Raw genomic sequence first — 25,307 nt, 5'->3', positions numbered from 1 at the left:
AAGACCCTCATACTTCTTTCAGAATTCATATCTACGCAAACAAAGTTCAAATTGTAAAAAGTCAAGCTTGAAAAATGTAAGTGTTTAGTCTTAGTCTGTTGTGGTGGCAGCTTTCGGTTCTTCTGGCTTTGGAATGGACTCGGTTGGTGGTACGTCGGACATTCGTTTGTGTCCTGTCGGAAGGAAGAACTTTTCCTGTCGGATGGAAGAACTTTTCCTGTTGGAAGGAAAAACTTTTCCTGTCGGAAGGAAAAACTTTTTCTGTCGGAAGGAAAAACTTTTTCTGAAGTTCGACCAAAAAGTTCTCAATTTTCGAAAATTTGAATGTTTACGGACGGACAACTGGAAAAATTTTTCCTGTTGGAAGGAAAATTTTTTCCTGTCGGAAGGAAAATTTTTTCCTGTCGGAAGGAAGAACTTGGAATGCCAGAAGGAAAATTTTTTCCTGTCGGAAGGAAGAACTTGAATGCCAGAAGGATTGACAAGGCAATTTACCTTATAGAGCTACCTGAGCCATCTGAAGTCAAGCTTGAAAATAAAAATGGTTTCATTTACTCTGCTTGTTTGAAGTTGTCAAAATACTCTGTTATTTTTCTTTAACAATGGCAAATCTTCTTTGAATGTAAGTATTGTAACAACCTTTCATATCATAGTGTGTTTGAGGTAACGTATCTTGAACTATTTGTTCACATCTTCATTTGGTGTCATTGAAATCGGTAAGTTTTCGCGATAGAACCAATTTCTGTCAGATTTTGTAAATCTTAGCAAGGTCGTAAAAGCTTTTTTGTTTCTTCTGACTAAATGCAACATAACCATATTCTGTCTTCTTCATTTTCCATCTCTTCAGTATAAATCATATAACTTATAGTTCTTTTCCTTTCCTTTTGGTACCGAACGTGGTATTCTTTTCTGAATGTTTTTGTCTTTTGCTTCAAGCTTGTTCTCTAGCTCTTCACGTTCTTGTCTATGAATTTCATCTAACATCATAAAATATAACAAGCGTAACGAGGTGAAGCCCACATTGCAACAGCATTTACAAGAAGTCTATGTACATACCAGCCTCTCAAACCATTTAGCAAATTTTTACGATTTTCGTACGGAATCTCGACCCGCGGTTTTCCTCGGGTCGCAAACATATGAGGAAATTCTTCTAAAAGTTCTTTTGTCTGTTGTTTTTCAAACCAATGATGTGCTTGCTTTGTAGAACGAAGAGCATTCAAAATACTTTGCATTTGGTACATGTCATCTTTGACCGAACGAATGAGGACGTAACTTTTGTTATACTGAACCCACTCATATTCTTCATTTATGGCTTCATGAACGATAGCAGTTGTTTGTGTTCTCTGATGTTGTCATATCTGTCTTTACATACAAAATAAAAAAATATTTTATAAAAAATTAGCGTTATTTTCTGACTTTCACACAAAAGACCAAAAATAAACGCTTTACATGTATTTTTCAGCAACTTCGTCAAATAATTTTATAGCTTTACCTATCTCATCTACTTCAAACGTTTCTTTACCTTTCGTGGGAGCACCATACATTTTCTCAAAAACTTCAAGCAGTTCTTTCAGCAGCTCTCATATCGTTAACAAACACAACCTTGACTCTATTGACTGTACTGTCATATCTTAGAGTTATATTATATGTTCTTCCTATCTTATATCTCTTTGTATTGAAGTCCTTCGGTTTCTGAACGATGTAAAGTAAGCCTTCACTGCAACGTTCCGTATCGAAGAACCATATGTTATGAAGTTATATCCAACAACTGGGTCTAACCATAACAAAACATTGGTATTAAGACTTTTGTCTATAAGATATGCTGTAGTTCCATAGAATCTTACCGATATCATAAGCTCAGGATTTCTTGTCAAAATTTTCTGCAGTAGAAGCAATTCTAACCCAGTCGTGTGTTTCTTTCCAGATGGAGATATAATGTCTGACAAAGAATATTTCTTGTATTTCTTTGAGTATCTTACGTTTAAATCACCTATTCTAACCATTTTGGTGTCATTGTCTATCTTTCTAACTGTTTCAAACTCAACCTTTAACATTTTCTGTCTTTACATACAAAATAAAAAATATTTTTTTAAAAAAACTAACTTTATTTTTTCTATCTTGTATAAAAGATATGATTTCAGGGATTTTTTTGACGAAGTGCAAAAGTTCTCTTCGTAAAAAAAAAACAGTTATATAATGAAATTTGGTCATTTTTTTACGATTTCAGGGATTTTTTTGACGAAGTGTCAAAGTTCTCTTCGTAAAAAAATAACAGTTATATAATGAAATTTGGTCATTTTTTTACGATTTCAGGGATTTTTTTGACGAAGTGTCAAAGTTCTCTTCGTAAAAAAATAACAGTTATATAATGAAATTTGGTCATTTTTTTACGATTTCAGGGATTTTTTTGACGAAGTGTCAAAGTTCTCTTCGTAAAAAAATAACAGTTATATAATGAAATTTGGTCATTTTTTTACGATTTTCATGAGTTTTATGCTAGACCGAAAAAGGTCGGTCTAGAGAAATTTCACTCAAAAGTTCTTGTGTGCTTTGGTTTTTGAACCAATGTCTGTATGTTTGGTTTCTGAACGATGTAAAGTAAGCCTTCACTGCAACTGCATTTACTAATAGTCTATGTACATACCAACCTCTTAAATTTATTGGCAATTTTTTACGATTTTCGTACGGAATCTCTTCCCTCGGTTTTCCTCGGGTAGCAAACATATGAGGAAATTCATGAAATTTGGTCATTTTTTTCAGCAAAAATATATTTTAGGGTAGATGGTTAGATCTAACCTCTTTTCTCACCTCTTGAATTTTCATGAGGGTCACCAGGTCACTCGGTCACTCGGTCAACTAACATCTTTTTGAAAATGGTGACAACATGACATTTTGACAACAACACAGGAAATGAACTTCATCGTATATGTTTTGTCATGATTTCATCGTAATGAGCGTAAATCAGACAAAAATATATTTTATGTTAGCATGTTAGATCTAACACGTTTCTAACCACTTTTCTAACATAACTATTTACAAGCGTTTTACATGGTATAGTTCCATATGTCATTTTTACTCAGAATTTTATACAGAATTCAATAAAAATATATTTTATGTTAGCAGGTTAGATCTAACACGTTTTCTAACCCACTTTTCTAACCTCTTTTTCTCACCTCTTGAATTTTGTATAAAAGATATGATTTCAGGGATTTTTTTTACGAAGTGTCAAAGTTCTCTTCGTCACTCATAACAGTTATATAATGAAATTTGGTCATTTTTTTCAGCAAAAAATATATTTTATGTTAGCATGTTAGATCTAACACGTTTTCTAACCTCCTTTTTACCCCATATGTCCTTACTGAAAAGTATGTGTTCCAATGTCATTTTACTCAGAATTTTATACAGAATTCAATAAAAATATATTTTATGTTAGCATGTTAGATCTAACACGTTTTCTAACCACTTTTTCTAACATAACTATTTACAAGCGTTTTACATGGTATATGTTGCGATGGTTCATGACTTTAAACAGTTTTGTAGCTTCTATTTCTTCACGAAGGATATCAAAAGTTTTCACAATATTGAATGTATCTTTATATTTCTTCTTGACATCAGATAGAAGGAAATCTTCAGCTGTTGGATAGTTTTTGTTTAGAAATGCCAATATGTCCATTTTATCTTCTGCTGGTTTCTCTACTTCTTTCTTTAAGTCAGCATAGTCGTTTCGCATACGTTCTATCTCTTTGACGGAGTAGTTATATTTCCTCATTGCTGCTTTACATTTTGAACATTGTGGGTTCATTTTAGCATTGTACATTGAAATTTGTCCTGCAAGTACAACTATAGCGTCAATGGTTTTCTTTAACTCAAAAGTTGCTGGTTTTATTTGTTCGTTCCATACTTTACCTCTTCTATCTTTATCTCTTATCTGCCATACACATTTTGCAACTAACGAAACAAAGTTGTCGTAGGTCTTAAATTCTTCAGATTTATATATGTCAGAGATGTTCTTATTATACCATGTCGCAGTCTTTGTCCATGACTTTGTGGTTGCAATGAAATCCAAGAAACTCATAGTTAACCTTACGTATGAACTTCTTTATTTCTACTGAGTCAGTTGCTTTGACTTCTATTTCATCGAATTCAGGAATAGTGAGCTTTTGTTGTTGTATTTCAGGAAGTTTAGGTAGATGGTCAATAATATCCTGCATTTCATAAAGATATTGTTCATTTGTTTCATCTTTTGCAGTGCAATCTAAATCTCCTTGGAGAAGTTCTTGCTTTATCTTCTGGATTTCTGTTTCGAAAGTATATGAAGAAGGAATGAAGCTTTTCATTTCTACTAACATAGATGTTGGGTTCATGACTAAAGAGTTTGGTGCTGTTGTTGCTAACATGTTCTTACAATAAAAATAAAAAATATTTTTTTAAAAAAACTAACTTTATTTTTTCTATCTTAAGGAAACACACAAAACTCATGAATTTCGAGAGTTTTCTACGATGGTAGAAATGAGGTTAGAAATGAGGTTAGAAATGAGGTTAGATCTAACATGCTAACATAAAATATATTTTTATTTTTTCTATCTTAAGGAAACACACAAAACTCATGAATTTCGAGAGTTTCTACGATGGTAGAAATGAGGTTAGAAATGAGGTTAGAAATGAGGTTAGAAAACGTGTTAGATCTAACATGCTAACATAAAAAATATTTTTGGTTCATTTACACTCGTTACGATGAAGAAGTCTTGACATTTTCCCGACTGTTGTCTAAATGTCATGTTGTCACCATTTTCAAAAAGATGTTAAATGACCGAGTGACCGAGTGACCGAGTGACCCCTTCAGTAAACATCTCATTTTAACTCACTTTTTTCTATCTTAAGGAAATTCATGAAAATTCAAGAGGGTGAAAAAAGAGGTGAGAAAAGAGGTGAGAAAAGAGGTGAGAAAAGAGGTGAGATCTCACCACTTCACCTAAAAAATATTTTTGGTTCATTTACACTCGTTACGATGAAGAAGTCTTGACATTTTCCCGACTGTTGTCTAAATGTCATGTTGTCACCATTTTCAAAAAGATGTTAAATGACCGAGTGACCGAGTGACCGAGTGACCCCTTCAGTAAACATCTCATTTTAACTCACTTTTTTCTATCTTAAGGAAATTCATGAAAATTCAACGGGTGAAAAAAGAGGTGAGAAAAGAGGTGAGAAAAGAGGTGAGATCTAACATGCTAACATAAACTCACTTTTTCAGCACTTTTCCGTAGTTGTATATGAAAGACAATTCGAGATAAAAGTCATAGTACAATGGTATTATATGTTGCACACCATTTGTTGTGAACCAAACTTGAAAGTCAGAGAAACTGTTACTAGGTGGTTCGTAGAATTTAGAAGCAAAGTCATAAAAGTCCTTACCGATACATAGAAAACTATTGTTGCTTGAACTGAAACTTGCATGGCACATAACATTTTGAGGGTCAAACACGTTTCTATAAACTGTCAAATCTGCTGGTGGAAGTATAAATTTAAATGGACCATCTGGTGGTAATGGTTCGTTCTGGTTTAGTAACCGAAGAAATTGTGCCCAAGAACGTTTGTCTACTTTCCAAAATAAAAACTCTGTATCTCTTGGAGGGTTAATTTCAATCTTTTGAAATGAAACGGTGGAGTTCATCTTGTCATATTCTAGTTTCAGATAGTATGTTCCATTTAGTAAAGAGTCGTATTTTTCTTGAAATTCCAATAATATTTGTTCATTTGAGTTTGAAAGTCATTTAGAGTTTTCTCAAGACTTTCGTCTGAACGAACTGTAAAGATTCTCATTTCATCAAATTTGTCTATTAGACCATCAGAACCTTTATACTGCCATGAAAATATACTGCGAACATAAATGCGTTAGTTCTATTTGAAAACAAAACTCTTCTAAATCCTATTGCCTTTGCATCTGAAGGACTTTGAAGCCAACGAACTGGATAGTCAAACCTGTATGCTCGGGATGAAATTTCTTCATCTGAAATAGTCCTACCAGCATTTGTAAAGATATAGTCTAACGGTTTTGTATCTGCTACTTTTGTTCTTTGTTTTTCAACCTGAAGCATTTAATATATGTAAAAATATATTGTTTTAAAATGGTATGCCATTTCATATTTCTCATCTAACAAACAAGTTTCCCAACGGGAAGTATCCAGCATGTTGTCTGACTGCTTGAGGGTTAGGTTGGTACCATTCGAACTTGACACTTGCAATTCCTTCAATTGCATTCAAAATGTCTGAGTCGGAGTCAACCATTTGTTCTCTCTTTGTAGTCTTGAAAGCGTCAAGAAGTTGTGCGGCTGTTGTGACATTGCCATGTGCATAGTAAATGTGACCATCCAAATTTGTTATGGTCAATCTGAGATTGTGTCCTTTCTTATTTCCGTCTTGTATGGCAGCAAGTACACCCATGAAGCCTTCTTTGTTCTTTCCTTCGTCAAAGTTTACTGTAAAGGTTCGACCAGATGTAATTTGACTTCTAACTTCACGGTACTTCTCATATGCATATCTTGTTCTTTCCATGGGAGCATGACCATCCTCTGCACTACCTTTTTTCCTTCTCAAAGGATGCAATTGTTCGTCATGTTTCCAATAGAATCTGGCAAAGCCGTCGTGTCCTTCAACTTGAGGTTCACTAACATCGAAAGGCATGTCCATAAGACGTTCTTCTTCTAACCTCTCTAGTCTGTTTGGATAATTTGCACGTGCTGTTTCCAAATCCATTTCGTAGCGAAGACCAGACAATTTGTCATAGACTTTTATGGGTCTTCCCTTCCTATATTTAAACTTCTTCGAAACTCTCCAACCATATCTTTGCAACTCTGCTTTTATTCTAGCAGATTTTCTATCCATTCTATATGGGGGCATTTTTATAAAAATAAAAAAATATTTTTTTTCTCTTTACTTAACATAACCGCCTGCTGCCATAAGTCTTTGACGCCAACCCATACCAGCTAATGAAGGTTGACTTGGTTTAGTTTGGAAACTAAACTTTGGTTTTGGTTTATCTTCAGTTTTTGGTTTCTCTTCTTCTATCGGTTTTTCGTCACTTTTCGGTTCCTCTGACTTTACTTCACTTGCAGGAACAGTTGTGTCGTCAACATCTTCATAAATATCATATGCCATTTGTTTTTGTTTTCCTTTCAACTTTTTGTGTTTGTTGTAAAGTTTAGAATATTTCGACTCTAAGTCAATGAGATGTTCTATAATGAACTGTTGGTCAGTGAAGTAAACTTTTCCATCTGTTGTCTCGAAAGCTCCTTCAGACTTCAATATTTTATTTGTGAGAGTCTGTTTCTTTTTTGAGATACTTGCCGTTCCATTTTTATGAAAAGTGACTTTGTAGTTAGAGTTTGTATTTCCAGACCTGGCACTTTCTATTATTGAATTTTTCTCTTCATCTGTAAGTTCTTTGACAGGTTTTGACAATGGTTCTGAACTTTTTGTTTGTGGTGTCAAATCTACCGTTTCAACTTCTTCGGTCATTTCATCTCAGTAAAAAATTTTAGTTTGGTTTGTTTTCAACTGGTTGTTGTTGTTTTTTAAGTCGGTCTAAAACTTCCTGAGGTATAGGAAGAACTTGACAAACACGTTGTGTAACTGCTGGAAGCCGACAAATCCATCTTGAACCCATTTGTCTTAATGCTGTATTGTTCATTTCATCTCAGTAAAAAAATTTTACATTCCCCAAGTTTGAGGTGGTTGCGGTTGGTTATTGTTTACCCACTGTTGTGCATGGTTATATCCTCTGTTAAAGAATCTTTCACCTTGGTCCATATAGTGTCCTGCTTGGTTATAGTAGTCATTTGCTTTGTTATAATAGTTTCCTGCTTGTCTTCCTACATTGTCCATCCATCCTTGAACTTTTCCTCTTGTTTCAGGATTTGGAATAAGATTTGTTGCATCTCGTGCTACATCCCAACCTTTCTGTACAGTTTGTATAATAGGTTGTGCTTTCTCTTTAAGTATACCTAATGTACTCAAAATCTTCCTTCCAACTCCAAATACACCTCTGGCTATTGTTCCCACTGCGGGTAAAAATCTGGATGCAACTCCTGCTAACGCGCCAAATAAACCCATTTCTTATAGGATAAAAATGACGAATCCAAACAAGGACCCCTATGTTTCTAAAGCGACAAAGAAAGCACTCATGATAAAAATCTTTAGTTCAACACCAAATGCTTGGTTTATGGATATCTTGGAAAACATTCCGAGAGTTAGAACAGATGGACCACCATACTGGCTAATATTTGTCGGTCAAAACACAAGATACTGTGAAGCCATACCATTACAGTCCAAAAATATTTTAGATATCTTAGCAGCTTTGACAATATTCGTTGACAAATACCATCCAACAAAACTGACATCTGACTGTGAAAGTTCTTTCAAATCAGACGATATTAAAAACTATCTGCGTTCAAAAAATGTAAACCAATATTTCATTGTCGACCAAAACCATTCTGCTCTTGGTGTCATTGACGGTTGTATAAAAATGTTAAGAGACTTAAACCAACCACAAGGTGGTGAAGCAAATGAAATGTCATATGACGACAAATATAGACACTTCTCCATGGCAAAGATGAGACAAGTTTTAAATATTTACAATAGCCGTAAACAAAAAGGTTTGGGAAACCACTCCCCCGAAGAAATGAAAAACAACCCCGACTTAGAGAAAGACTATATATTTAATAATTTAGTCAAAAGAGACAAACAAGAAAGAATGCCGGGCTTCAAACTTCAGAAAGGTGACAAAGTAAAAATAGAAATACCTAAACGCGACCCATATGAAAATACTATTGACTATGACAACAATGGGAACCCGACAGGTACTCACATTCGTGTTCGTAAAAATAGAAGAAAGTATACAAGAGAATATTATGAAGTTTTAGGCAAACATGGCAAAATGTACAGACTGCAAGCAGAAGATAAAACTACTATTGTCAGACCTCGTTTCAAACTTGTCAAAGTTCAAGGTGGTATACTTTCAAAGACAGTTCCTAACAAATATAAGACAACTCCTGACGAATATGCTAAAGAAGTTGAAAATGACGACTAAGCATTTCTATACCATGCGTAAACTGTCATGTAAGGTGGCATGTAGTCTTTACTTTGTCCCGTTGTTTGCGTATACCCTGAAACGCGATGTGTATGGTTTCCTCCTCCCTCAGTGTTACTCCAGTAACAATTTATAGCAAACTGAACGTTGTCTTTAACATCATATCCTTTACCTTTTGTCATTGCTGACCAATTCCAATATCTATGACTATGCCAACCTGCTTGAGATGTACTTAAATCTATGTAGTGACTGTGCGCAGGTAAGTTTTCACCTGAAATCGTTTTACTTCCACCTGTTTCCTTTGAAGAGTTTGCACAATACAAAAACCTGTCGACTATTTGAGTCCAAGTTCCAAAACCAAGTACTACTTCTGGTCTGGTAGAGTTCATTGACGTATAAATAGAGCCTATAGGATATAATGTTTGAAGTATTTCCGTCTTTAATGTTTGAAGCTCTGTTTTGTCTGCTTTCTTCTCATATAAATCTTGAGCAGTGAATTTAACGTTATTTTCATCCTCCATGACATAAACATTTCTACATCTAATGTATTTCGTCGTTGTTATGTTTTCTTCCGATGTTAAACCTTGTGGAAAGTTAGGAGGTTTCCAATATAATACATCCCCATCAGGTTCTTCAACCGTTCCTGCAATATTTTCTATAGCAACAGTTGTAAAACTTGTATGTGTATGTCCAACGTCACTTTTCCTGTTTAAGGTTTCTTGTAAGTTTGTAATATTTGCAATGGTATGTGTATGTCCAACGTCACTTTTCCTGTTTAAGGTTTCTTGTAAGTTTGTAATATTTGCAATGGTATGTGTATGTCCAACGTCACTTTTCTTGTTTAAGGTTTCTTGTAAGTTTGTAATATTTGCAATGGTATGTGTATGAGTCTTTTTAGAATATTCGTTTTCAGCTCTTGTCACTTCACTTGACATTTTATTGTCAACATATGTTTTGTCTGCTAGTTCAGGATGAGTATGTTCTTTTGTTGCATAAGCTTTGTCAGCTCTTTCTTCTTCTTTTGCTATTGCATTGTCTACATATGTTTTGTCTGCTTTGTTGTCAACATCTGCTTTCAAAAGAAGTTCATTTATAGGTTTCTCGTTTAAAGTTCCTTTTGTTGGATTTATACAGACAGTATTGTTCTTCTTGTCTTGAAACAGAAACTCATCTGTCATTGGGTTTAATGTCAGTTTTAAGTTTCCTTCTTTCAATGACTCAGATATCTTAGAATAGTTTGAAAAGTTTGTTGTGTTCTTATTTAGAGCTTGTATAATGAGTTGTCGGTTGTGTTGTATTTCTCTCATAGACGCTGTTTCATTTGACATTTTTATTCTAGATAAAATATGCTTTCAATAGAAAAAGAAAATTCTAGAGTTGCTACAACTAAACCATTAGATGAACTTTTTACTAATGTCGGTCAAAAGTTTGAGACAGAGACCGTAAAGCATGAAGGCTATCGTTTTGACTACCCGTTAAGATGGTTAAGAGACCCATCTGTCACAAAAGCTATTGGCTTTCGTAGAATGAAGTTCATTTCAGAAGCCATACATGGTTTCCCATTTACGGTCGGTTTTGAAGTTCGATACTATAACAAAGAAAAACGTATGTATGAGAAATTTGAACAGGGAAAACTTTTACAAGTTAGTTTGCTTGTAAACTTAGAAACAACTCTTCAAGCTTTTCAAGAAAAAATAAACGATATCTATATCGAATATGCAAACCAGTATAACATTGACGAAGGAGAATACCATCTCGATATTATATATGACAGGAAAAATGCAACTGTTAAAATCAATAGAATAGAAGACCTTGGAGAAAACGTTTATATTTCTACAAAATATAACAACTTGGCATGGTATAGATTTATGAGGATGTTAAATCAGCCTGCAGAATATCCAGTACACCCGGACTTTTATGAAGTCGAAAACCCTAATGGAACATATGAAAATGTTTTCGACTCAGATGCTATTATCGTTCATGCTTCATTTTCTGGTGCGCAAAACTCTTTTTTATGCTTGGCAAATGACTTTTACGAAAAACCTACAAAGCTATATGAACCACCAAGTGGAAGTATTTCAGACTTTCAAGTATGGTTTACAACAGATGGAAGAAAGAGAATAATTCCATTATACCATGCGTTTTACTTAGAACTTAGTTTCATATACAACTACTATCGAACGGTAAAAATATAATTTTTTAATACGGTTGAGGTGTTGGATTTGGTTGCCAACTAGACTGTGGTGCAGGTTCAGGCTGTTGTATAACAGGAGCTTTTCTTCTGGTTCAGGGTCTTTAGGTATAATACCAACGAACTGACCTACTCTTTTACCAATATTTTTGACTCCGTTCCAAATTCCTCTTCCTACGGTTTTTATTCCATTCCATATACCTCTTCCAACTCTTCTGAAGAAGTTTCCAATACTACTGAAGAAACCCATTTTACTATATGTAAAAATCTAATGTCCGCCTAGTCTCTTACGTTTCCTGCTGAGTTCCATAGCATTCTTTAACTGGAGCTCATACATTCTGTTTCTCCTCTGGTAGAAAACATATTCTGGGTCAACTCCTGTGTTCGCGTCATCTGCATAAAGTTGTTTATATCCCACTTCAGGGTTTGTATAAAACTCTTTCCATCTCATATTTGCATACCATGGTGGCAAACCTAACGCAGCGTCATTTGACATGGCAGTTTGCATTTGTACATCTGTTGGCACTTGACCATAGTTTGCCATTGCAGTTTGTATTCTAACTTCATTTGGAATATTCTCTGGGTTTGGTTGTCCAGGTTGCTGTGCATTCGCTAAGTTCTGTGCGTCCATTTAATATTAGATAAAAATATCTCTTACGAGTACATATACTGAACATTTGCAGGCATTGGTTCATCTTCATATTCTCTATATCTTTCTGCCACGTCAAATAAATAAATGACACAATGGAAAAAACCTAAAACAAGTAGTCCTATTTCAAACCACATTTACTTACTAGTAAAATTTCTTTGTTATGACACTTTCTCCGGTTTATAGGACCTCTCTCATATTCTATCTTGTCATATCTAAACTCATAGTCATGTATGTCCTCTAACCATCTCATAACGGTTTCCAAACCACTTTTATCGGATGTAAAGTAAAGCATGGATGGTTATGTAAAACGTCTAAAGTTTCTAAAGAGTCTCTCTCAAAGTCCAGTCTACTTGGTATTGAAAATCCCATGTGTTATAGAACGGCGGGTCCACTATAAAGAAAATATTTTCCTTGTCTTTATATTTTTCATACAACTCTGTCCAATGACATCTCACAAACTCTATACCCTCAATATATTTTTCTATGTCCTCTTTGAAAACATTTGTATAGTTAAGATATAAAACTTTTGACATAAGTGTTTCAATGTCATGAACTCTTATAGAACCACTATATAATAGTCTAGCAGATATACTATCCCAGTCTATATATTCTGCTTTTTCAAAACCTCTCTCACAATATTTTTCTTATCTAATGGTATACGTTCCATCTTACCTATAGGTATCTTTTCTTTTAACGCTTTCAATATATTGTTTGTGTCTGGTATATGTTTGAGACGGTCCATATAGTTGTCGAAGTCATTGCATATAATCTTTGAGTCTGGGAATATTGTATGGCACAAATGGGATATATAGAAACTTCCACCGAACAAATCTACAAATGTTAGACCATTCGGTAGTTTCTTAAGTTCTCTCAATATAATATCTTTACATCTACTCTTATTTCCAAAGAACGGTAACGGTGGTTTTGTAAAATTCATTTATATATAATAATAAAAATGTTTTTTCCTGAAAAGTGACAGAAAAGTGACAAAACATGAAAACATCTTCAGGGCTAGAGGGCACGAAGTGCCTGGAAGCCCCACTACCTTTTTTTTTTTTTTTCTCATAATAGCATTTCATGAGAAAAAATATAATACTATTTATTTTTGCATAGTTCAATTTTTTTAAATAATGCAAGATATCCCGCCATTAGTTTTCATGAAATAATCCAAAAATCAGCATACACTTGAGAACATAGCAGCTCTACATGTTTTCGCTATTTATTTTCCAATAATATGAGGGGTTCACGGGATAAAGCTTCATTAAGCATAATTGATTACAATATCATCATATATATACCGAACATATAACAAATGGGATATTTGTATACTAAAATAAAAAAGGAGCAAATTATATAATTTTTGTCATGCTACTTATAGGTTCAAAAATCTTATAATATAAAAATATTTTCAAATACAAAGAAAATATGTGTTTATTTCAAATTTGAAAATTAGATATCTTGTGGGGTCCACTTTCCTCCTCTGTAATCACCTGTAGGGTTATCCTTAGGAAATCTTTTTGCATTTCTTGCCTTGTTGATCTCTTTTCTTGTTTCTGGTGTAGCTTTCTTTTGATTTCTGGATTTATTTTTCTCATATTCAAGTTTTTGGAGTTCGCGGATTGAAGGAGATATTTGGTAATTATTGACACGATTGTATATTTCTTGTTTGCATTTCTCTCCTTCGTTTTTTTGTAAAATTGTAACAGCCGTACGCATTTCAAACGATTTTGCGTTGTTTCCTTTGGGACACTGAGTAAGCATTGAGTGATGTATCGATTCATTTTGTTGTGTTTGAAGTTAGTACACCATTGTTGGGTATGGTGGCACTGCGTTCCACTTTACCCAATACTGGTGAATTTAACACTTTACAAAACCGTTAACGTATATTTTACAACATGAACGCAAAAACTAACTTAACCTTAAATATTTACAAACCTGCCAACCACTTCACCTCACTAACGAACTCACTAATGTAAAAAATAAACGTTCTCACTATCGTTCTCACTAACGACTTCACTAATGTTCTCATAAATTTTCCTCAATATCTTCATCATCAGTGTTAACTCTATTGTAGTCATACTTGAAGTCATAAAGTTTCTCTAACTTCTTAACGTACAATTTACATAACTTACCTTCGTCATCGTATGGTTTAATGATATAACTATTTCTATCTTTATACACAGTCAATGAAAAGTCAACTGGTCTCGGATGTATTTGAAAGAACATGTTATGCTCAGGAAGGAAGAATAAATGTTTAAATGTATGTTTGTTATATGTTTTGATTTGTATGAGTTGCTTTTGTTCTGTCATTTACATAAAAATAAAATAAAAATAATTTTAAAAAATAAAATAAAAAATAAATGATATCACTACCTTCACGCGTATGAAAACATAGCACAAAAATAGATTTAGGTGAAGTGGTGAGATCTCACCTCTTTTTCACCTGTTTTTTCACCCACAATAAATTTTATTCCTCACTGTCGTCTGCTTTCTCCAACTCTTCTAACTTCTTCTTAAGTTCAGTAATGTTGTCTTCATGTAATTTAATCTTTCTCAAAATTCCTTCTTTATCTAATGGTTGCTTTATCTTTCTAAACTGAACTCTACCATCCTTCATAGTATGAATGTAAAAACCTTCTGGAATAGTTCCTGATTTAATGTATTCTACCAAAAACTTTTGTTTCATTGCTTCAGTGACTTTAGTCGTCATTTCAATCAAATAAAAATTTTAATATTAAATAAAAATAACGTTATTTTTTTCAGTAAGGAAACGCAGGAGTTTTACGATTTATTTGAGGAGTAGGTTCTGGTTTAAATGTTGGAGTCGGTTTAGGAGTTGACTTTTGAACAGGAGTTTGTACTTCCATAGGTTCAGGAGTCATTGAAGGCGTTGGTTTTGACGTTGGTTTTGGCGAAGGTGTTGGAGTTTGTTTAACTTCAGCTACTTCAGTATTATTTACAACATTTGCTTTATTTCTTTTCAACATCATAACTGCTCCTGCTGTAGCTAGCAAACCTAGTGGGAGACCATATTTTATATAAGGACTTGACCAAATGCTATTTTGACAGGAGCTGGTGGAACACCTAACCTTGGTGAGACTGCTCTTTGCCATTGTGCAGCTCGTAAGAAATATTCAATAGGTGCTCCATAATCGTTTGGTAAAGTTTGTTTCATAGATGGTGAAGGTTCACGAGAGCTTGATGAAGAACTCATTTATAAGCTTTAAAAATAAACGTTCATCCTTTATTCCTCACTGTCGTCAGTTGCTAAGTTATAGTCGTCAAGTCTTATTATTGGTATGCCTGACTGTCTTACTTGTATTGCAAAGCAACAATCCCTCATAAATCCAATAAGTGGCTTTGGTACGTTTTCAGTTGCTAGTTCAATAGGTCCTTTAACAGACAATTTGTATGTTATTGGAGCAGTAGATGTTTGACCTTGCTGGAAGCAAAAGTCCACTTCAGTTGGAAAACCACATAAGAAATGTGTGTTGTCATAGCTATCCCATTTATGTTCCACACTACCATCATCCACCAATGACCTCATAACATCTTCATTAAATCCAATCATATCATTGTTTGTATTGCAAGCGTTCGCAACCATTTCATAAAATACAGGTCCATATGATTTTTCAGGTTCTGCAGGCATATTTCCATAAGCTCCCATGGAAAGCTGAAGATATTTAAACTTAGGGTTCTCAAAATTAACATAATAGTTGTCTTTCTTTCTAAATAGTGCCCAAATACTTTTAACATTAATAGGCGTATAAGCTGCTGTAAATGTTGCACTTGAACTATCTGTATTCTTTGAGAATGAACCGTCCATAGGAATCCAATCCATAACTTTAACAGGAAAACATAAAGCCTCGTTTGTATAATATTCTACAAGTTCTGTATAAATGTTAGGGTCTAAAGAGAATGATTTTGGATGAATGAAACATTCATTAAAATCCATCTTTGTTCGAAATAGTTGCTGGGTTACAGTTGTAATAGTAACTGTTCCACTATCTTCTACTGCCTTCGTTATCATAGTGAATGGTTCATTCCATGGAACAAATTTATTTGTGGGTGGATTTGAATCTGAAGCAAATGCAACTTTAAGAGTTGGATTGAAAGCAATGATATCATTTACAGATATAGATGTGCATTGTAAGGCGTCGCTACTGAACTTTACTTTAAGCTGAATGTTACCAGCAAATGCAGGAATAAATCTTATAGCTTCTAATGATAAAAACTTTCTAACAGGAATTCTTAAACGAAGCTTAAAATCAAATGATTTTCCTGCTGTAATTGGACCACTAACAATTTGTCCTGTTCTGCATGTTCCCGAATGACTCCATACATCTTCATGTCGAGTCTTTGAGAAAACATCTACTTTCTTTATTTGTTCGGTAGTTTGTGAGTTTGAAGTTATATATGCTTCTTCTCTTGCGTTGTCTTGAGAATATACGATACGACCATTTGCAAGGATTTGATATCCAGCAACTGCATAGAAAGCGTCATCGAAACCAATCCAAAATCCTGGTGGGTTTGTTTTATTGGAACCTGAACCAATTTCTTTATCTGCAATAAATTGACCTTCCATTTTATACGTAATGAATGTATTGTAAAGGTCCAACATATTTTCACCAGGAGGTGAGAGATTGAATGTTACCCATGTGTTATCTTTAGCAGTTCCAGGTTGTGATGGAATCTTTGCGTCAGAATATTTTCTATTAGTGTCACCAATTTGAACTGCATTGTCTATGATATCGAAATATGAGCGAATCTGATGAATATGCTCTGCTGGAGTAAATTCGTTTAGCTGTTCGTTCTGCATGTATTTACTTCAGATAAAAATATCTTTTTACTTCATTATTCTCACTCTTCTTCTTGGCATTCGTGGTGGAAGTTGTTTCTTGACATTTTCAATGAACTGTACATTCTCTTTTGTCTCAACTTCTTTCACTGGTGGGTCAGGGTTCTTTGACTCGGTTTGCTTTTCAATGAAATTCACGAACTTTGCAATAAGCTCTTGGTTCGTTATTGAAAGAACATCTGGCTTCTTTTCTTCTTGTTCTTTTGGTGGCTCAGTTTGAACAGAAGGTTTTATATGGGCTTCACCCTCGGTGCCATGCACCTTAATGTTGTCGCTCTCTGCATTCGCTAATGGAACCTTTCTTTTTCTTACGTATATTTTACCATCTTTACTCTGACTTACATAATAGAAAGGATGTTGTATTCCTCTTGCGTCATTTAATATAATAGACTCTCGCTCTGATTTTGACAAGCTCATTTTACATCGGTTAAAGTTTTTAATTTTGTTTTTTATCTGCAGTCAAATGACTCAGACAAGCCCTACGGACAAGACCCAAGGGGTCATAGATTTTGAAGCATTGAAGAAAGAAATTCGCGAGCAAATTTTATCCGAACTGAAGGAACAAAAACGAGAACAAAAGCCAGAGAGACCAAAGAGAAAACTTAGTGAAAAACAACTTGCTGCATTAGCTGCTGGAAGACAAAAGAACCCAAGACTACTGGCGAAAAAAGCTAGAGAAGAAGCTGAAGCAAAAGCTAAAGAAGCTGAAGTGAAGAAAGAGTAAATGGTTTATTTTTATTGGAACTAAATGTATAGACAAATACCTTTATCTGTTGCGTTCAGTAGTGAAAACCCTGACGTCAAAATAAAGGGGAACAGAGTAACGTTTAAGTTTCCAACAGACTGGATTGTGAACATAAATGAAGAAAAATATATTGGCATAACAAATATGTATATAACACGTGCATTTAGGAAAGTTGACTTTATACTTCAAGTCGAGATAGAAAATGACGAACAGTCTTTAAGCGCCCAAAACATTCACATATACAAAAGTTAGTATACATATCACGTGTACGGTGGCACTGCGTTCCACCTTACACAATATATGTGAATTTGACACTTTACAAAACCGTTAACGTATATTTTACAACACAAACGACAACACTAACTTAACATTAAATATTTACAAAGCCGCCAACCACTTCACCTCACTAACGTTTTCACAAACGACTTCACTAATGTAAAAAATAAACGTTCTCACTTATAAAAGTATTGCAACTCCTCCCATTGCTGTGCTTCATATAACAGCTCATAATCTTCTGACTCACTTTCTTCTTCATATAGGTCAAAGTCACTGTCATAGTTTATACCTGTAAGTTTTGACAAAGCTAATGAAACACGCTTACCGTTTGTATCGTATGCTTGTATAAACTTTCCATTATGCTTGTAGTCATAAACGCTCAAACTAACTTTACCTTTTCTCCCTCGTATCTGATAGAATGTATTTTCACGAGGAACAAGAACAAATTCTTGAACTCATGACCGTTGTAGTTTGTTATCTCAATAGTTTTCGTCATTTATATAAAAATAAAATAAAAATAAAATAAAAAATAAACTTAAAATTAATGATATCACCACCCTCACACGTATGAAAACATAGCCATAAATTTAGGTGACATCTCACCTTTTTTCACCTGTTTTTCACCTAGCAATTGACCCTTTGGGTCTCTTGAATTCATTGCTTTATAACTCTCTTCCTTGGTTTCTTTTTAGTTGCTTTCTTCACGTCTGTCTCCAACTTGACTGTCTTTCTTCTTCGTCCGTAATGATACCAGTTACTTCCACCAGTCAATGGGTCAAATGGTCGTTCATAAGGGTTTCCATACATTCCATAGGGACCATACGGAAGAACTACTGGTGGAGAAGAGTTCCATCGACTCTATTTAAATGCATTGTTTCACCTTTCATCTGGTCATTAAAGTCTTTTGCGTGTTTTGCAAACTCATCGTCCTTTCCTAAAGCATTTTCTGACTCAGTCGCAACCAAATTGGATGCTTTATTTATGAGCCCTATTTTATTTAATCTTAACTTCTTTGCAACCCAGCCTCCAATCTTCCTTTATTTGCATCTAATGTCTTCGAAACCCTTCCTCCACTCATTTTATTTACTGCGTCATAAGCTCCAAGTGCTTTTGCTCCAAATGCTAATGCTTTTGTTCCCATTGCGCCTAAAGCTGCCCAAGCTACCATTTACACCATATTAAAATCATCTCTCTTCAATATTATCTCATAAAAGTTCTCGTTACTGGAGAAAGTCAATGAAACATAAACATTCTCACGGGCTTCGCCCTCACCGCTTCCTCGCGCTTTGCGGTCTATCTAACTTCTTTCTTATATCATCTATTCGCTTCAAAATGTCTGAACAATTGCTAACATCTTCTACAACAGTTATTTCATCATGAATGACCTTCAAGAACAAGCTCATTTAATATGCTATTAAAATCATCTCAATAATGAGTCCATCCTTTCCATCTTTAGGTAGCACAACATCTTTCATTGAAGAAGGTTCGACAAGTCTTATGTTAAACTTACTGACAAAGTTTGTTATACTATAATGCTTCGGTGGCGAATACATGTAGTTTGAAAGACATAATATAGATTCTTCAGCAAATTCACTTATACTGGATTTTATAACAATGTTCTCACGAGACCAAATACCACCAATTGACAATCTTGTAAGCAATCCTGCTGAACCTTCTACTGTAAACGTCGATGGTAACATTCCACGAAGGTCATCTATTGACATCGTTGAGTCACTGAATTTAAATATTTTCTTAAAGCAATCGTCATTATCTAACCATGCAATAGCTTTGAAGTTTTCATTCGAATATACATCTGCTTCATTAAATGTAAAACCTGACTTCTTTGCAGAGATGACTTTAAAATCTATTGAGTTTGTTTCAAAATTATATGCTATGGTAACTTCTGAAGGTAATGGATGTCCTTCCGCAGTCAGTTGTTCTCTCACTACCGTTTGAAGCTTTGTGTTAAAAACTTTCATGTCATCTCCTGTGTCTAGGTTCACATACACAGCAACAGGAAAACTATCTTGCTTCTTTGTTTCATCATTATACCTCAAAACATTAAAGTTCTTCAATAATATTGTTCTTCCTGCTGGAATACTTCGAACCTGTCTGATTTCAATAGCTTTCTCACCTCCTACATACTCTACCCAGTGTCTTGGATATTCATAAGTATACTGACTTTCTTGAATTTTGGTAGGTTTCATCATAACGTGTTCATAGTATATCTTTATACTCTTGTCAGTTAGACTCGGTGCTATGTTCTGAATATTTCTGACTTGCATTTTTAATGGAGATAAAATGAAGCATTTAATACATGACGTAGATGAAGACATGAATGAAACTACAGACAAACTTAACTCTTCTCTCATTCTTCCTTTCAGTAAGGACTATGAGTTCTGTTCAAATGGTGTTTATTTCTATTGTGGAAAGATGGGTTCAGGTAAGACATTTAACCTCATTCGTCATATACTCATAACAGAGCGTTTAGGAAACGACTCATATTATGACCAAATCATTATATCAGCAACTTCAGACTCTATGGACTCAACAGCGAAAACATTTATGTCAAAAGTTCAAGCCTCTGTCGTTAAAGTTCCAGACAGTGAACTCATTGAATTTCTTCAACGTTACATTCGACGTAAGAGGAAATATTATGCCATCGTAGAATTTATACAGTCAGGAATGCAAAAGACTTCAGAAGAGATGGAAAGAATTATTGACAAACACCACTTACGTCAGTACTCAGGAGTTTACGATATGAAACGACTGACAAACTACATTCTATCAAAACTTTCAAAATACCCCTTCAAAAAGTATCCTTCAAACACTCTGCTCGTTTGTGACGACTTCGCTGGAAAGGTTTAGTGTCAAAACCAGACTCACCATTAGCTAACATCATTACTAAAGTCAGACATTACCACTTAACTGTAGCAATACTTATGCAAACATGGGTTTTTAGCTTTAAACATAAAACGTCTCATAACTGACTTCGTTATCTTTCAAGGTTTCTCACGTTATGATATTGAACTCATTTGGAAACAGTCAGGTATAACATTACCTTTTGAAGAAATTTGGGAAGCATATAAGTCTCTCATCTCTCCTCGTTCATACCTTGAGATTCATATCATGACTAATACCATTAAAGTCAAAAATATTCCATGGGAACGACCAACATTGTTTTAAAGTTTAACCTTCAATTGACTGATGGTAAACAAATTCCATGCATCTCTGTCGCCATTTCTGTTAATATTTTTGCTGTCATTCATATCATCCACTTCCCCATCCGTTAGCTTTTGAGGATATGCGTTAGAATAGCTGTTCTTAAATGAAGGCTTTTCACCTTTGAGAGCATAAACTCTATAACTTTCTGCATACTTTATGTTTGAACCTCCTGAGCCATCATTGACATAAATTTTTATAGGCTTCCACCCTTTGTTCATGTTCCTGCTTCTTCCCTTAGCTCTTTTGTTCAGTAGTTCTACATCTTTATACACAGCACCTGTCTCAGTGAATTCAACAATATTTTCATTCGTTAGCTTTACATTCAAACCCTTGTCGAGTATATTGTTCATTTCATACATATAAAAGGTTTTTATTCTATATGAAATGAGAAGCAAATCCATCTTAGCTGGTGCCGTTAATGTTCCAATTGAACCAACATCAAATGTTGACTCACGAACGACAAACAATATTGTCATAAAGAACTATAGTTCGGAGTGTTTGAAAGAAAAAGAACCAGAACTGAAATCCGTGAATTTAAACTCAGCTTCAAACGCTAACGCTACATCAGATGTTAAGTTAGAGTATCCACCACTGGACCAAATTCTTTCAAGAGAAGCCAACGACAACCCTTACACAAATGTTCAAACAAATCCTTCAGATAACGTAGACCATTACCTTCTTCAGTTATACCAAACAATTTTACTCAAAGACGATAAGAAGCTTTTGACAAATCTTATAAGTAAGAACCAAATAATTCTAACAAAGGAGGACCTTGAAAATGTTATATCACGAATAACAGGGAAACAATGTGTCATTGACTATCTCGACCCTGAAATCGAATGCTGTGGTCAAACGCCACCATTCATGAAAATAGGTAACATCCGCATCATTGAAATACCAGGAACTACAGGAGTTGAGTTTAAGTATAAATATTCGAACGAGTATACAAAACTTTCAACAGAATATAAACTTTGTTTGAAATATGTTTTAGTAAATTAAAGCAATTTGTAATATCTATCCAAAACTTCTTCAACAGTATCGAACTCATCTTCATAATGCAAACCTAATCTTATTGACTTGGTGCAGTTTTCACTAACACAATATAGCGCTTTGCGCTCGGCGCCTTTGACGCCTTTTTCTGTTCTCTTGACTGACATAACTAACTCATTTGTTTCATCAAACAGCAATAACCAAAGTTCATGACCTAATACATAACATTCATACTTTATATTTTTAGCTCTGAGTTCTCTTGTAAGCTGTTGCATTTAATATTTTCTAAAAAGTCAACTTCAACAGTCATTCGCACTGGTGCCTTCAGTTCTACAGGCTCGCCTTGAAAGTCAACAAGTCTGAATTGCATGTCTTTCAAATTATGAGGACTAATGCGAACCCATTTACCTAAATGAGTTGCTATGACAGGAACGTTTGGAATGAACATTGAATTGACTGCATAACAGAAGGATTTATATTCTACTGAACCTTTACTATTAACTCCTGAAATACCTGTGACATTAGCTATTTTTGACTCAATGTATAAACAATTACCATAACATACGTATGGAACAGATTTCATCTCAATCGTTTTGTCAACACTTTTCAAAGGAAATGTCATATGGTATGCTCCCAGAAGCAATTGAACTCTATGACTCATTCGTGTTATCTTAAACTCCTTCGCATAACTGAACTTCAAAACTCCTGCAATAAGTTTAACATTCATTAAGTTTTCTTCGTTATCCTTGTTTATTGTAGTATTTATGAGAGCATTTAACACTCCAGCTAATGTTTCCATCTTATATTCTACATTATTGTGAAATCTTATTTCGTGCTTCTTTCCATCTATTTCAAGCTCCATGAAATCTGTTTCATCTGTTATAACGAATGAAGCGATAGTATTGAAGTCAACCATCTGAATGCAAGTGCTCATTCTGTAGACCTAAGTTTGTTTGTAGCTTTACTGTCCCGTATTCGTTTGGGTCTGTACTTTGCAAATAGAACAACATTTTATTCTCATTAAAATATGAGTATAGCTGCATATGCGTATGAAGCTGACAGAGCTAAACGTTTATATTTTGGTCAATACTCTCTCACACTTACTGACAAATATATTGTTATCTGATGGAAATACCGAGAAATACATAACATGGAAGGACTATGAAAAGTTTGACCCTATTTTAACTCCATGTACAATGCCATTCATTGTAAATGGAGAAGTTGTCATGAAGAACGACACAACAGTATATAAGTCTGTTCATGAAGCATTAGAATATATGTTGAATTATAATCCCGAAAGATTTGACCCAAGCACTACGTCATGTACAATGCCCTTTATTAAGGACGGTGAAATCGTAAGAGTTCCGGATTCAACGGTTTACACAGCTGTTCAAAACAGTTTACAAAACATTTTAGCGAATATCTTTAATTCAGAAACTACAGAAATAAAATTACCATATATAACAGATGCTAAAGAAATTAAATCAAAAACACAACATTATTTACGTCACTTAATGATTTAATGACTTATATCATTAATATTCCTGCACCAACTACAGCATTTGATCCAAACTCGACGGTTTGCAGTGTACCTTTCATAAAGGACAGTTCAGTAATTGTTTTAAGGGATTCAACAGTTAATGAATCATTAAAGGCGTCATTAATGAAAATCATTGATTTTAATCATTCATGAATACATATAATTCATTCATTAATGTTTCATATGCTTCTAAAGAAGGTGAGCCAAAAACTATCGATAAAGCGGTGTATGAAATAAAAGCATCAACGACGAAATTGAATTCGTTAACTTTTGACGGTGATAGTTTCGTTAATGACATAACATCGGGGAAAACAATTTTAACGAAAGAATATTTAAAATCTCATGTTAGTGAGTTCGTTGAAATTGAAAAAGAAGGTGGAATTAAGTTCGATCCACTGAATTTCATTTTCAACTTAGCGAATGCGGGTGTTAGTTTCGCTGAATGGACAACTATACAGAGTGAAATAAATGCAATATGGACGTTTTTGGGGTCAAAAGCGGGAATGGGTGAGCTTGTAAATGCTGCAAGAACATTAGGTGAAACAGGAAATTTTGTAGATGGTTTTAAAAGACTTGTTTCAAATGTTTTAACAAACACAAAGAAATTATTTAGATATACCATACATAACGGACGGATTTTCGAACAGGTAGCAACAAACCCTCCGGTTATGGCTGCGTTGATGATGGTTAGAGATATAAAACCACGTAACGACGGGAACGAAGAACATGAACAACAGAGCCCAACGGGCTCAGAGCCACATAGTGGCGAGGATACTGGTCGGGTTATTCGAGACATTAAAAACGTGTATCCTGAAGTTATTGATTTATTTAGAGGAGTTAATGATTCAATTTCAAAACATTCTATAACCCTCGATGAAGAGAATAAATTAACAGATTATATATTCGTCATTATTGCAGAATTAATGAAGAGAATAAATGAAAAAGGAATTGGTGATATCATTAATGTCAGCGATGTAATGATGAAAAGAAATTTTGACTCATTATTTACAAAACCGAAAACAGAATATAGTCTTTATGACGTAATTACCGAATTAATGAAAAAGATTAATGATAATAAGAGTTCTGGCGGAAGAGTTGAATTAGAAGTGAATGATGTTAATGAGAAATTAGCCGAAAAAGCAGATAAAAACCACGTTCATTATATAACTTCAGACGAACAGATTATAACGGACTACCATGGATATTTAACACGAAGTGATGAAGCGAAGACAAAAAATGTTAATGAAAGAAGATATAAATACATTCGTGCTAAAGGTTATGACATAAGCTGTACTGTACAGTATGACACAGGTAAAGCACCAGAAGCATTTAGTTATAACGATGAAATTTATGCCTCTACTTTCTCTGTTAATGGTGTATTAGTTGAACCAAGATTTACTTTGAGAGTTAAGTCAAAAATAACGTTTGAAGATGCTATTAAAAGTAAAGCTGACAAAGTTGAACTTGACGCAACGAACAAAGTTTTGAAATCTCATAAACACAACATCTCCGATATAAATGAACTTCAAACTTCTTTAGACAGTAAAGCTGACAAGAACCATACACATAAATCCTTCACTACTGTTAGAGCAGACGACATAATATTGAACTTTGACCTTGGTTCAAGTGCACCATTAGAAAATCCAAGTACAAGCGTAAAAGATACACTAAACTCCTTAAATAACAAATGTATGAAATTGAAGGTCATGTCAGAAACTTTGAAGCATATGAACTACCAGCAATGT

General features: G+C 34.3%; 8 protein-coding genes and 11 pseudogenes across 19 annotated transcripts, besides 3 other annotated features; 4 read left to right on the top strand and 15 right to left on the bottom strand.

Moving 5' to 3' along the window:
- Positions 1–9,516: part of a mobile genetic element that runs on past the window's edge.
- Positions 1–25,307: part of a mobile genetic element that runs on past the window's edge.
- TVAGG3_1074580 lies at positions 4,072–4,397 on the bottom strand (annotated as a pseudogene). Its single transcript has one exon. A coding segment is annotated over exon 1 (326 nt).
- Positions 5,240–5,754, bottom strand: TVAGG3_1074570 (annotated as a pseudogene). Its single transcript has one exon. A coding segment is annotated over exon 1 (515 nt).
- TVAGG3_1074560 lies at positions 6,186–6,882 on the bottom strand (annotated as a pseudogene). Its single transcript has one exon. A coding segment is annotated over exon 1 (697 nt).
- TVAGG3_1074550 lies at positions 7,080–7,515 on the bottom strand (annotated as a pseudogene). The gene has a single exon. A coding segment is annotated over exon 1 (436 nt).
- TVAGG3_1074540 (uncharacterized protein) lies at positions 7,535–7,687 on the bottom strand (the record flags this gene model as incomplete). Its single annotated transcript, XM_051256496.1, has 1 exon — positions 7,535–7,687. The coding sequence occupies one exon, from the start codon at positions 7,685–7,687 to the stop codon at positions 7,535–7,537; it is 153 nt and encodes a 50-aa protein (XP_051076272.1).
- On the bottom strand, positions 7,753–8,109 carry TVAGG3_1074530 (annotated as a pseudogene). The gene has a single exon. A coding segment is annotated over exon 1 (357 nt).
- TVAGG3_1074520 lies at positions 8,795–9,085 on the top strand (annotated as a pseudogene). The gene has a single exon. A coding segment is annotated over exon 1 (291 nt).
- On the top strand, positions 10,432–11,280 carry TVAGG3_1074500 (uncharacterized protein; the record flags this gene model as incomplete). Its single annotated transcript, XM_051256495.1, has 1 exon — positions 10,432–11,280. One exon carries the CDS (start codon positions 10,432–10,434, stop codon positions 11,278–11,280), a length of 849 nt encoding a protein of 282 aa, XP_051076271.1.
- TVAGG3_1074490 (uncharacterized protein) lies at positions 11,545–11,907 on the bottom strand (the record flags this gene model as incomplete). Its single annotated transcript, XM_051256494.1, has 1 exon — positions 11,545–11,907. One exon carries the CDS (start codon positions 11,905–11,907, stop codon positions 11,545–11,547), a length of 363 nt encoding a protein of 120 aa, XP_051076270.1.
- Positions 13,724–17,777: a mobile genetic element.
- TVAGG3_1074480 (uncharacterized protein) lies at positions 14,396–14,638 on the bottom strand (the record flags this gene model as incomplete). Its single annotated transcript, XM_001295312.1, has 1 exon — positions 14,396–14,638. The coding sequence occupies one exon, from the start codon at positions 14,636–14,638 to the stop codon at positions 14,396–14,398; it is 243 nt and encodes an 80-aa protein (XP_001295313.1).
- On the bottom strand, positions 14,688–15,142 carry TVAGG3_1074470 (annotated as a pseudogene). Its single transcript has one exon. A coding segment is annotated over exon 1 (455 nt).
- Positions 15,173–15,475, bottom strand: TVAGG3_1074460 (uncharacterized protein; the record flags this gene model as incomplete). Its single annotated transcript, XM_051256493.1, has 1 exon — positions 15,173–15,475. The coding sequence occupies one exon, from the start codon at positions 15,473–15,475 to the stop codon at positions 15,173–15,175; it is 303 nt and encodes a 100-aa protein (XP_051076269.1).
- On the bottom strand, positions 15,509–16,513 carry TVAGG3_1074450 (annotated as a pseudogene). Its single transcript has one exon. A coding segment is annotated over exon 1 (1,005 nt).
- On the bottom strand, positions 16,778–17,203 carry TVAGG3_1074440 (annotated as a pseudogene). Its single transcript has one exon. A coding segment is annotated over exon 1 (426 nt).
- TVAGG3_1074430 (uncharacterized protein) lies at positions 17,250–17,510 on the top strand (the record flags this gene model as incomplete). The annotated part of the gene is made up of 1 exon (XM_051256492.1): positions 17,250–17,510. One exon carries the CDS (start codon positions 17,250–17,252, stop codon positions 17,508–17,510), a length of 261 nt encoding a protein of 86 aa, XP_051076268.1.
- TVAGG3_1074410 lies at positions 17,984–18,303 on the bottom strand (annotated as a pseudogene). Its single transcript has one exon. A coding segment is annotated over exon 1 (320 nt).
- TVAGG3_1074400 (uncharacterized protein) lies at positions 19,211–19,531 on the bottom strand (the record flags this gene model as incomplete). Its single annotated transcript, XM_051256491.1, has 1 exon — positions 19,211–19,531. One exon carries the CDS (start codon positions 19,529–19,531, stop codon positions 19,211–19,213), a length of 321 nt encoding a protein of 106 aa, XP_051076267.1.
- On the bottom strand, positions 20,990–21,391 carry TVAGG3_1074390 (uncharacterized protein; the record flags this gene model as incomplete). The annotated part of the gene is made up of 1 exon (XM_051256490.1): positions 20,990–21,391. One exon carries the CDS (start codon positions 21,389–21,391, stop codon positions 20,990–20,992), a length of 402 nt encoding a protein of 133 aa, XP_051076266.1.
- TVAGG3_1074380 lies at positions 24,066–24,677 on the top strand (annotated as a pseudogene). Its single transcript has one exon. A coding segment is annotated over exon 1 (612 nt).

Source organism: Trichomonas vaginalis, assembly GCF_026262505.1.
Source record: "Trichomonas vaginalis G3 chromosome Unknown ctg_114, whole genome shotgun sequence".
Taxonomy (NCBI): Eukaryota; Parabasalia; order Trichomonadida; family Trichomonadidae; genus Trichomonas; species Trichomonas vaginalis.
The sequence above is the reverse complement of the archived record's forward strand: the minus strand, read 5'-3'. Positions and strand labels throughout refer to the sequence as shown.